The 13,061-nt window shown below is 42.4% G+C and overlaps 1 protein-coding gene across 7 annotated transcripts in view; it reads right to left on the minus strand.

The window, feature by feature from the left end:
* The window catches only part of ALDH1L2 (aldehyde dehydrogenase 1 family member L2), a 116,588-nt gene that overhangs the window by 35,247 nt on the left and 68,280 nt on the right, over positions 1–13,061 (minus strand). For all 7 annotated transcript variants that reach the window (XM_033950812.1, XM_033950811.1, XM_033950815.1 and 4 more), the window contains 3 exons: positions 12,212–12,339; positions 9,415–9,565; positions 3,441–3,511 (listed from right to left, as the gene is read on the minus strand). In XM_033950812.1, the coding sequence (XP_033806703.1) occupies positions 3,441–3,511; positions 9,415–9,565; positions 12,212–12,339 (350 nt within the window). The remainder of the gene's footprint in view (positions 1–3,440; positions 3,512–9,414; positions 9,566–12,211; positions 12,340–13,061) is intronic.

Consider the following 13,061-nt stretch of genomic DNA (forward strand, 5'->3'; position numbering starts at 1 on the left):
AAAAGTGTGCTAAAGGTTATCAGGAGCAGGAAAAGGAGGTTAAATTACCCTCTGCGAAGGGGCTCATTTTCAAAAGAGAAAAACATCCAAAGAAATGGCATAAAGTGATATTTGAATGTTTTTCTTGCTAAAATGCCCAAATCATTACTTTTAAAACCCATATTTTAGATGTTTTTTCTAGGCTGTTCATTCCCCTGTTCGTGATTTGGGTGGATTAAGGAGTTGAACGTTTTGCATTTAACATTTAACAAAACGTCCAGATCACCATTTAAATGTTTGGGACTATACCCATTTTAAAAATGAATAAGAGTCAAAAAGGTGCCCAAACTGACCAGACGACCACTTGAGGGATTAAGGTATGACCCCCCCCCCCTCCCTTTACTCTTCCAGTGGTCACCAACCGCCTCCCACCACCAAAGATGTGAAAGAAACAGTATACTCGTCTGTATGACAGCACACAGACACATCTGAGCAGAGCATAGGGGCACTCGAGGGGGTACTGCAGTGAACGTCACATTAAAATATCCGAGGTATATATCTCACAATTACCTGCTTATATTGTATGGTGAGCCTTCCAACACCCACCCAAAACCTATTGTACCTACATAAAGATGGTACTTACAAGCATAAAGGCTACTGATATATACAGGTGGGTACAGTAAGTTTTGGGTGAACTTTGGAGGTCTCACCATACAATATAAGTAAGTTAAAGAGAGCTGCGCATGCCTTTCAGCGCTTTAAAAATGATAAATAGTAGAAATTAGAAGACTTCAACCTATACAAAATACAGCTGTAAAAATTATATATAAGGTCAAAAAATTTGATCATGTTACTCCGCTTTTAAAAGACGCTCACTGGTTCCCCATATCTCATCATATAACATTCAAAATCTTACTTCTCACTTTCAGAATTAAATTAGAACACTCCCCAGCATTAATCGATAGATTACTACTTCCTTATACTACTTCTAGATCACTCCACTCTACTCAACAAATCTCAGGGAGTCTATTCCAAGTTTCTACCAGTTTAAACGCAAGAGACTGACTAAGCTTCCCGACAGATTTAATTTCCCTAAAAGAGGGGAACGATAGTTTATATTTCTGTGTAATCCTTGAATGACAAGATTTAAAAGTATTCCGGAGACTGTTATAGGGGGAAAACACCCTCCAGGGTTTCAAGACAAAGTTAGACAAGTTCCTGCTGAACCAGAACATACGCAGGTAGGGCTGGACTCAGTTAGGGCACTGGTCTTTGGCCTAAGGGCCGCCGCGGGAGCGAACTGCTGGGCACGATGGACCACTGGTCTTACCCAGTAGTGGCAATTCTTATGTTCTTATTTTCCTCTCAATCCCATCAATCCGTTGTATCTTTTACGACACCAACCTTAAGGAATGCTCTACCCAATCATCTTAGGCAAGAAAACTCTATACCAAAATTCATATCAAATCTAAACTAAACTAAACCTTAAGTTTATATACCGTATCCTCTCCATAATTATAGAGCTCGACACGGTTTACAAAAGCTTAATATAGGAAGAATAACACATTGAAATTGGAAGTTGAGTATAGGGGGGGAGGAGAGCATTAGATATTTGTGAAAAGCCTGGTTTTCAGGTGTTTACAGAATAGTTGGAAGGAGCCCTGATTCCGTACTGGGGAAGTGAGATTATTCCAAAGCACTGAGATTCTGAAAAAGAGAGATTTTCCCAATTTTACCGCATAGAGGATACCTTTTAGCAAGGGGAAGGATAATTTAAGTTTTGGGGAGTGCCTGGTGGTGTCAGGACTCGAGGAGTTCCAAGACAGAGGGATTGGGGGGGGGGGGGGAGAATGCTGTGTAGGCTTTCAAAAGCTGGGCAGGCGCATTTAAAACGAACTCTGGAAATTATTGGGAGCCAGTGGAGTTTGGACATAAGTGGGGAAACATGATCAAATTTGCGTTTTGCGAAGATCAGCTTGGCCACAGTGTTCTGAATTAGTTGAAGACTTTGAAGACTTTTTTAGTTAGACTTAGATAGATGGAATTATAATAGTCTAGTCTGGATTGGATAATGGATTGAACAAGGAAGGCAAAATCTTAAAACATTCATGTTTAAAGACACTTACAATGTCTAAGAGGATTTAGTCAATGATAGCAAACAAGAAACATTCAGTTTCTTCCTTTCCCATTTGTGTTTTCCTTTCTTTTTTTAAAGAAGTAAGTCTAAGGGCCTCTTCTAGTAAACATTCTAATTTAACCCTCTCCTCATTCCCATTTACCCACCCAGCTATTTATAACATCGATCTGGTGGGGTTAAAAACAAGTAAGTCCAATAGAAGTGGACTTATAAAAGATAAAAAGTTTCATGTTTGTTTGGTGGGGTGTTTTTTTTTTTTTAATAAAAATCCTTAAAAGGACATTTACACTTGAAAGGTATCTTTACAAAGGAATGTCTTAAGGAAAGATTTAAATTTCTCAAGATTAGTTATCTCTCTAAGAGCATTTGGTGCTGAGTTCCAGAGGGTCGGGGCAACTACTGAAAAAATAATGTTTCTTCTAGTATTAATATGGTTCAAGGCTGGGATTACTAATAAATTTTGCTCCGAGGAACAAAGAAATCGCGATGTGGAGTATGGTATCAAAAATTTATTAATGAATTCTGGCTGTCCAGTGTTTCTTGTTTTAAAAATTAATAATAGAGTTTTAGAAATGACACGGTGATGGATGGGAAGCTAAAATAGTTAAAGCTAAATCCCTGTATTACACTAAACAAATCTCCACTGCTAAAAATACTTCGACGCTGTATAAGATTGTACGATGACTGGGGCAGTGGCGTAGTGAGGGTGGGAGCTATCTGGGATAGTGGTGCCCGGCACTGCCATGCCAAGTGCCCCCACTCTTCCCTGGTGCTAGAGTGCTACCCACCTCCCCGCATACCTCTTGAAATGTTGCCAGATCGAGCAACAACTTCCACCTCCTACTTGCACTGGCCTCAACTCCCTTCTGACATCACAGGAAGTGACATCAGAAGGGAGCCGAGGCTTGTGTGAACAGTAGAAGGAGATGCGCCAATGCCCCTGCCACGATGGCGTCCGGGGCAGTCCACACCCCTAGCCTCAACCCCTCCTCCCCTTACTACGCCACTGGACTGAGGTAGTCTGCATAGAACAGTTACGATTATAACTTAGTTCTGGCCTTCCACAATGGCTAGGGAAACCTGCAAGGAGGGGGCCATGGTTATAAGCCTGATATTAATAAGTATGCTTGGAGACAGAGAGGGAGGAGAATTTAGAGGTTAGGTAGAAGTCATTAGGGGAGCTGGTATTGGTCTAATTATGGAACTATATATCTTAATTTATCTGGGTAATAAACTGCACAGTAAGATTGAATGGACTAGTTGGAATATACAGTATATGCCATCATTTACTATGTCATTATATTACTATGTAAAAGAGCCTTACCCTAATGGTTCTTTTTTGGTAAATGTTAGGTTGCGATTTGGACGTGCCTGGTTAATTGGGATTGTGGAACCCTATAAAGAAATAAAGAATTTGAAATAAAACATTCCATTCCCCTCATTAAAATTCTCCATTCATCTTCTACCCTATTCACCAATAGGCTTCCTTTCTTTTCCCTCTCTCTGTCCCTTCCTTCTCAAAAATTTCCCCTCTTTTAAAGGGACTCCTGTCCCTAGAGAACACATATGCCCTTGCCAGCCTGACGAAGTGGTGGGAACTTTTAAGATATACCCTCATCTAAGCTCTTTTTGGCCATCAGGTGTTGCTATGACAACAGCAGCCCCTTTTCATCCATCAGATCAAACACATTTTCTCTCTGGTGACCTCTGCTGGTCCTACTAGACATGAACTTTAAACTAGAAAATGTCATGGGAACCATCCCTGCCCCAGTCCTCGTCTTGTGCAGATGAGGCTAGAGCTTGCGGGGACAGGGTGGGGATGGAAATAGACCTCGTGGGGATGGAGACATATTTGTCCCTGTGTCTTTCTCTACTTTAAACTCACATTTCCTACACTAGGACTTTGCAGTTGAAGCCATAAGGTCAGTTCTCTCACTGCAGCTTTTAAAGTCATTCAAGTCTTCCAGAGTCTGAAACAAGGTTACAAATGAAAGAAATTTAATAAGGAGTTCTAGGACTCTAAGAGACTGCAAATTCTCTAACTAGCTCTGTCAACATCAGCTGACAAATATCAGAGGCCCCATGGATGTAATTCATCTTTTCTTCCATTATGGATGCCAAGAATTTGGAATCTGAACTTGCTCTAAAACAGGAGCTGTTGCCATCATACCACTGTCCATGTGTCATATTATACAGCTATAGATACCATACATGTTAAAGTCTTGAGAGCAACACAGGATTTCCCTAATGGCTATTACAATACCAGAGTGAATGGGGGGGAAAAAAAAGGAGAATTCAACATTTATATGTAATAATGCTACTGTATAACCCAGAGTATCGCAAATTGTGTGCCATAGCCTACTAATGTGCTTCCTGAGATTTCAGGTGTGCCACGTCAAACTGGGGAGGAGGAGAGGCGCCAACACTGGCTGACTACCAACAGGACATGCCTCTCACGGCGAAAGGCACGTCCTGTAGGCAATCAGCTGGCGCCTCTCCTTTTCTCTGGCCCTCTTCCCTGCTGGCACCCCCCATTACCGTCTCAGGGCCTGTCTGGAGGCCTTCGCAGATGCATGGATGTCAACGTGATAATATCATGCATGTGCATGATGTCACCACGGCGATGTCTGCGCACTTCCAGATGCCTTGAGCCGGGCCACTAGGTTTAGTGTGCCACGGCTCGAGAAAGTTTGCAGAACACTGGTATAACCACTAAAATGCTTCTTGGCAAATTAGAATCGGCAGTATTAGACCCAGCTTCACTGTTTTTACAAGCATCACTTGAACCCCTCCCCCGTTTTACTAAGCCGCAGTAGAGATTTCTACCGTGGTCCGGAGAGCTAAATGCTCCGAAGCTCATAGGAATTCTATGAGCGTTGGAGCATTTAGCTCTTCTACCGTGGCTTAATAAAAAGGGGGTAATATTTAAAAGAACATAAGAAGATGCCTCCGCTGGGTCAGACCAGGGGTCCATCGCGCCCAGCAGTCCGCTCCCGCGGCGGACCATCAGGTCCATGACCTGTAAGTGATCCTTTGTCTAAAACCTTTCCATCCCCATTATTCTTCTATCTATACCCTTCCATAATCCTATCTCTACCTCTATCTATATCCCTCAATCCCTGTATCCTTCAGGAACTTGTCCAATCCCTCTTTGAATCCCCTTAAGGTAGTCTGTCCTATCACATCCTCCGGAAGCGCATTCCAGGTGTCTACCACCCTCTGAGTCAAGAAAAATTTCCTAGCATTGGTTCTAAACCTGTCCCCTTTCAATTTCTCTGAGTGTCCCCTTGTTCTTGTAGTTTCCAATAGGCTGAAGAATCTGTCCCTTTCTACCTTCTCTATGCCCTTCATAATCTTGTAAGTCTCTATCATGTCTCCTCTGAGTCTCCGCTTCTCCAGGTTGAAGAACCCCAGCCTTTCTAACTTGTCTGCGTTTGAAAGGTTTTCCATACCTTTTATCATTTTTGTCACTCTTCTCTGAACCCTCTCAAGTATCTCCATGTCCTTCTTTAGGTACGGTGACCAATATTGGACACAGTATTCCAGATGCAGGCGCACCATCGCGCGATACAGCGGCATGATGACTTCCTTCGTTCTGGTTGTAATACCCTTCTTAATAATACCCAACATTCTGTTTGCTTTCTTTGAGGCTGCTGCGCATTGTGCTGTTGACTTCATTGTTGTGTCCACCAGCACATCCAAGTCCTTTTCAAGGTTACTTGCCTCTAGTACTAATCCCCCCATTTGGTAGCTGAATATCGGGTTCTTTTTCCCTATATGCATGACCTTGCATTTCCCTATATTGAAGTTCATTTGTCATTTAATCGCCCACTCCTCCAGTTTGTTCAGGTCCCTTTGTAGGTCCTCACATTCTTCCAACCCTGCTAACCCTGCTACAGAGTTTAGTGTCATCCGCAAATTTTATAACTTCACACTTCATCCCCGTTTCTAGGTCGTTGATAAATATATTGAACAGCAGCGGTCCGAGTACCGACCCCTGCGGAACTCCACTCGTGACCCTCCTCCAGTCCGAGTAGTGGCCCTTCACTCCAACCCTTTGCTTCCTGCTTGCCAACCAGTGTTTAACCCATCTGTGTTAAACACTGGTGGACCCCTTCCACAGCTTCCTAAGTAGCCGCTTATGGGATACCTTGTCAAAGGCTTTTTGGAAGTTGAGATAAATGATGTCTATGGGTTCCCCTTTGTCCATCTGGCTGTTTACCCCCTCAAACAAGTGCACTAAGTTTGTTTGGCATGATCTTCCTTTGCAGAAGCCATGTTGGCTCGCTTTCATTAGTTCATTTTTTTCAATGTGCTCACAGATGCTGTCCTTTATCAGTGCCTCTACCATCTTGCCCGGAACCGATGTCAGACTTACCGGCCTCTCGATTCCTTTTTAAAGATAGGTGTAACATTTGCTATCTTCCAGTCCTCCGGGATCTTGCCAGTTTTCAAGGATAGGTTGCAAACTCGTTGGAGTATTTCCGCTATTTCGTTTCTTAGTTCTTTTAGTACCCTTGGGTGGATTCCGTCCAGGCCTGGTGATTTGTCGCTCTTCAATCTATCTATCTGTTGGAGGACATCCTCATGGCTCAACTCTATTGTCGACAGTTTTTCTTCTTGATCTCCATTGAAGATCTCTTCGGGTTTTGGTACACTGGATGTGTCCTCGCTTGTGAAGACTGACAAGAAGAATTTGTTTAACCTATCAGCTACCTCCTTTTCCTCCTTTATCCCTCCCTTACTGTCTCCATCATCCAACGGTCCTACTTCCTCCCTCGCCGGTTGCTTCCCTTTAACGTATTTGAAGAACGATTTGAAATTTTTCGTCTCCCTGGCCAGTCTTTCTTCGTATTCCCTTTTCGCTCTCCTAACCACTTGATGACATTCTTTTTGGCATTTCCTGTGTTCCTTCCAGTTTTCCCCGGTTTGGTCCTTTTTCCATTTCCGGAACTAATTTTTCTTCTCTCCTATCGCTTTCTTCACTTCATTGGTTATCCATACTGGGTCTTTTGTTTGGGTTTTTTTGCACCCTTTTCTAAATCTGGGGATGTACATATGTTGTGCTTCTTGCACCATGCCCTTGAATAGGGACCAGGCTTGCTCCACGGTCTCTGTTTTCCTTGAGCTGTTTCTGAGGTTTTTTTTCACCATTACTCTCATAGCATCATAGTTTCCTTTCTTGAAGTTGAGCATTGTCACTGTGGTTCTCTTCCCTTTTGATGTTTATGTCCAAGTTGACAAACAAGCTTGGTGTCGTGGCAGCAGACTGTGGTGTTGATTAACCCCCCAAATTCTGTTTATGGCGCCTTAAGCTGTGCGTGCAAATTGTTTTTTCAAGCCTGATAATTGGCAAGTAACACCTCAAAACTGATGCTACTGTTAATTGGCACCAATTTGAAATTATGTGCACAACTTGGTAGGAACATTCTAGAAAGTGCCGCGTCGGTTCTAAGTGTGTGAATCTGAAATGGGGGCATGACCAGGAGTGGAGCATAGTCAGATCATGGACATTTCTAAAATGTATGCCCGCTGTTATGGAATATGCCCGAGTAAGCCGAATTAAGAAGGCTAGTCCGCTATTGGGAGAGTTACACTGGCTGCCAATGAAAAAAAGAATCCTGTTTAAGACTGCTTGTATGGTCTACAAGGCCATATATGGAGAAAACTCTCAGGGAAACATATCTGATAATATTTATTTATTTTTAGTATTTATAGACCACTTATAGCTTAAGCGGTTTACATTCAGGTACTCAAGTATATCTCCCTATCTGTCCTGGTGGGCTCACAATCTGACTAATGTACCTGGAGCAATGGAGTATTAAATTACTTGCCCAAGGTCACAAGGAGCAGTGCTGGATTTGAACCAACAACATCAGGGTGATGAGGCTGCAGCCCCAACCACTAGGCCTCTACTCCTTAAGGCACCATATTAAGGCTACTTGCTCTTTTAACAATTCAAGAACACCACAGCAGCTTAAACCGACCTTTCCATCTCCCGTACAAATTCGCCGAAAGAAACTACTCAATTCCACCTTTGAATTTCAGGGTCTCAAGGTTTGGAAAAGGCTGCTGTTTTGTCTGCATCAGATCCCCTCAAAATGATAAAAACATCTCTCTTTTCTCTGTAACACCCAAAACTGTTTCTTAACTTACCACAAATACCTTACTGTAATTGTAATGTAAACTTCTCACGTCTTATTGTAAGCCACATAGAATCCTAGTTGAAATTTTATGGGGAATAAGAAATTGTATGGTATGTTATGGTATGGTATGGTTATTAGGTGCAAGGATTTAGGCCTGGTTTTCCTTCATCTAAAAGGTGCACCTAAAAGTTATGACACACACTGGTACTTAGCGTGATTCTATAAAGTATGTTTACCTTTTATAGAATCATGCTAAGTCAGTGTCTCGCAAACTTTACCAAGCTGCACAGCACACTAAGCGTGTTGGCCGCGGTTCGAGGCATCCGCGAGTACGCAGATGTTGACACAACATTATCATGTGCATGAGTGATGTCATCATGTCGAGGTCTGCGCATGCGCAAAGGACCTCTAACGGGGCCCTGAGCTGCCAGTGGGGGGGTGCTGGAAGGGAAAATGCAAGGAGAGAAGGAGAGGCGCAAGCGCCAGCTGACTGCCTACAGAATGTGCCTCTCGTCACGAGTCAGCTGGTGCCTCTCCTCCAACTCGGCGTCTCGCAGCACGCCTGGAATGTCAGGTGGCACACATTTTTGCGATACACTGCGCTAAGTGCTGTTCTGGTTGACACCAATTTTTTGGACGCCATATATAGGATATGGCCCTAAGTGTTCTTCATTATACATATATCCAGAGAGTTCAAGTTAAATGAATCACTCGGGATGAATGATGCACCTCTAGGAACTTTGCCAAAACTATACAGTAAACTGAAGCACAGATATATACTTGTTAAAGACCAAATTCATCACAGAATGGATAATGTCAGCTTATGGCTAATACTTTGGTAGTAATGGCCCCCCTTTTATCAAGCTGTTTTAGGGTATTTTTTTATTGTGGATCATTGTGGTACAAGTGCCGATGCTCATAGAATTCCTATGAGTGTTGGAGCTTTTACCGCAGCGATCCGTGATTAAAAACCCTTAACGCAGCTTGATAAAAGGGGGCCTATGTGTGCTCTGTTATGAGATGGCACCATTTTCTCAGTGGAGCCACACTCATGGTGCAAGCCTCAGTCCACTTTAAATGTCCTATTGTACAAAATAAAATGACAAGAAAAGAGATGCAAAGGGCACATAGCCACATCAGTTATTATCTTGCCTGAATTTTATCACACCATCCAGCAAAGTATCTGAATGTCTGCACAGACATTCCTACGTGGGTCTTCAGCGCCAGTGTGTACACAGCTCCCGAATCAATGGCTTCAATCGTCGCCAGCTCTTCCTGGTGTTCCTCCATCAAATCTGCAAGTCTTTAACCAAAAGAATATGCTGCATATGAAAAAAATATATAATTTACAGATGCACTACTTTAGCTCAAAAATATCATCATGTTTTTCCATTATTACAGCATCATCACTGGCACTCAATCAGATTATAATATTTATGCTACTATCTCTTACCTTCAAAACACATAGGATAGGTCTTCCACATTATCTAGCGACCTTCACCATCCCATATTCTCATGTTTGTCTTCTCCGCTCGATAAATGATCACATCTTAGTTTTGTCTAGCCCAGGGGGGTAGGCAATTCGGTCCTCGAGAGCCACAGGCAGGCCAGGTTTTCAGGATAACCACAATGAATACATCGCAGATGGATTTGCATGCACTGCCTCTTTGAGATGCAAACCTATCTCATGCATATTTATTGTGGATATCCTGAAAACCTGCCCTGCCCGTGGCTCTCGAGGACCAGAAATGCCTGGTCTAGCCATCAATTATAGTGCAGCTTGCATCTACCAGACATCGTGCTTTCTCGTGTTTTGCCACCCCTTTCTTTGGGAACTCTCTTCCTCTTCATATCCGAGGCAAAAAATATCTTTTAAATCATTTAAAGTTGCTTTAAAAACCTGGCTCGTTAACTCTGCTCACAAAATCAACCAGGTCTCAGCCTCAGCTTCTTTGGGTAAGACTCACTGCTAACTTATCTGTCGATTTTTCACATCCTCTACCTTCCTACCCTACCTCTCTTGATGCTTTCCTGCTATACTATGGGCCTCTTTTACGAAGCCACGCTAGCGGCTGTGCTGCGCCAATGGCCCCGAAGCCCACAGAGATTTAAAGGGTTTCGGGGCCGTTGCTGTGTGGCAGCCACTAGCGCAGCTTTGTAAAAGAGGCAGTATGTCTTTTATGAATGATTTTATCCTGTCCTGTCATTATTGTAATTCCTTTTACTCTGACCTATTATCTTTTGATTTGTAAACCACTGAGATCTATATGTTAGTCCTATGCAGTATAGCAGGTTCTAATAAACCATTCCCTTTAAGGGACTGCTGAGAATTTCTTCACTCTGATGCTCCCCATCTGTAATGAACTCCTTTCAAAATGGTAAAATGAACCCCCTGTTTTACTAAGGTGCGCTCTGCGTTTTAACGCGCGCTAAATACACGTGTGCGCTAACCGCTAACACGTCCATAGACTAACATGCATGGTTAGCGTGCGCTAAAATGCTTAGCACACCTTAGTAAAAGGAGCCCTAAGACTCTGGACATTCATAATAAATAATCTGGACATTCAGCGCCAAGATCCAGACATTGGCCCATACTGAATATCCACCTAGAGCAATGACCAGTACCACTCTATAGGCAGCAGCAACACCGAGCCTGGTATCTGGAGAGTTAACTCAGTAATTCCCAAACTTGTCCTGGGGGCAGCCCCAGCCAGTCAAGTTTTCAGGATATCCACAAATGAATATTCATGAGATTGATTTGCATATACTGTCTCCTTGGCATGCAAATCTATCTCATGCATATTCATTGTGGATATCCTAAAAAAAATCTGGCCAGCTGGGGCTCCCCCGGGAAATCTGGCCAGCTGGGGCTCCCCCGGGACAAGTTTGGGAACCCCCCGAGTTAACTACATAAAAGTTACGACTTTATCTGGACAGTTATCTAGTTAGTGGACTGAATATTATCACCAACCATAACTTCCACTTTCACTCCATCCTCCTATCACTCCAGAATGATCCCAACAGTGCACTGAAAATCAACAGATAGCCATAGTCAGTGTCACGTAATCAGATAAGTGTTTTTGAATATCAGGTTCTTTCTTTGTAAATTCCTCAAGACCAACTAGCATTTCAATGGTTTCAGATAGGTGGGGAAACAGATGTGCAAATTGCCCTCACTTTAGCCAGAGCTGAAGACTAAAAGATGTCCAACCCTAACTTAAGATTTCCATTATATGCGGTGGACTCTTCTAAAAGATAAGTATTTGATTCTTACTCTCTCCAATTAGATAACTTTTGTCTCCTGCATGGCACAAGGCTTTTTGGTTAGTAGTCCAATAGAGGAGGATTTTTATGCCAATGAGGTGTACTTAGCCCTGTAAGGTTCTTCCACACTTCAATTAGTTGGTGTGGAAGGGGTTCTGAGGCTTTTTCCTACCTCTTGGACAATTTACCAGCTTGGTAAGCCGTTCCGTGCTTGAGACTCATGTCATCTTCATTTAACTAAGAGTGTTTTAGACAGAACTCTAGCTTGTATGTCATTTGGTGAATGTGCTGATTAATCTATAAGGGAGTGATACATTATATTTTGATTGTCCTCATGAACGTGAGTTGTGAGCACTAAGATTTCTCTTAAGCCATGATTCTGGCACAACACACATACAGAGATTTGCCCCACCCAGTACAAGGTATTATTTTTGACATTCTTCAAAATAAGTTTCACCCATTTACAAACATCATAAAAATGAAGGTTTCTCAAAAACAGAACATGTATCAAGACATGCAAAAAATATATTAAAATTACAGATACTGCATGATATCCAAAATTTTAGACGTCAACCACTACATCTCCATGAATACAAATACGGATAAAGGTACTTGCTTAAATCCCCTCAACAAAGTAATATTGATAAATAGCTTGGGACAGATTGAATGGCACGGTGTCCCTCACCTGTACATCAGTCTCCCTCTGTCTCTTGCGTTCATTTTCCCCCACTCTCCATTTTCAAAAGCATCTTTAGCTGCTGCTACAGCCTTATCTACATCAGCCACTGAGCAGTAGGACACGTTGCATATCACCTGTAACAAGACATTCAGCTGTTAGCTCAGACACAGAGGGCTCCACAATTTATTTAATGTTCTTTTCCTTTGAAATTCATGCAGCACTTTCAAACTGGGCTATATGACAGCTATGTTTCTACACTGTCTGACATAAACATGTATGTTCTGGCACAGAAACATTTTTGTTGCTACTTCATAACATAAATGTAAATATGCCTGTGCTGACTTATTGATATTTTAAAGTGTAACTAGAACCAAGCCTTCTCAATATATGAAAGTCAAATATGAGTCTTAAATATAGGTGTTGAAATAAGGTAATACAATTTTCACATACACTCAGATTTGTGTAATCCGACCAAGAGCCGTGGCTCCTATAGCCGAACCCACCGTCCCATCACTGTGTATGACTTTGGTGCAAAATAATAATAAGTAAGGCAACATGATCTTTGAATGCTAGATTTGTTCTCAATGGCAATAAGAGGGAAAAACCACTCCACTTAGCTTTAAGGTGTGTTAGCAGGTCCCGACATGGGCCATGTTTCGAGGGTCAGTTTCAAGGAACCCAAAGGAGATGTGCAGAACTTCAAATGCCAGAGAAATAGTTACTGAGTGATTCGGACGAAACACTTGTGTTCATAACGGGTGCTAGAATATATGTCTGTCTTTATTTCTGTCTCTCTCTTTCTCTCCTGCTGTCTTTCTTTCTGTCTGTCTCTCTCCCTGGCCCCCTTTGTCTGTCT

The sequence above is a fragment of the Geotrypetes seraphini genome, chromosome 7 (genome assembly GCF_902459505.1).
Source record: "Geotrypetes seraphini chromosome 7, aGeoSer1.1, whole genome shotgun sequence".
NCBI classification, from domain to species: domain Eukaryota; kingdom Metazoa; phylum Chordata; class Amphibia; order Gymnophiona; family Dermophiidae; genus Geotrypetes; species Geotrypetes seraphini.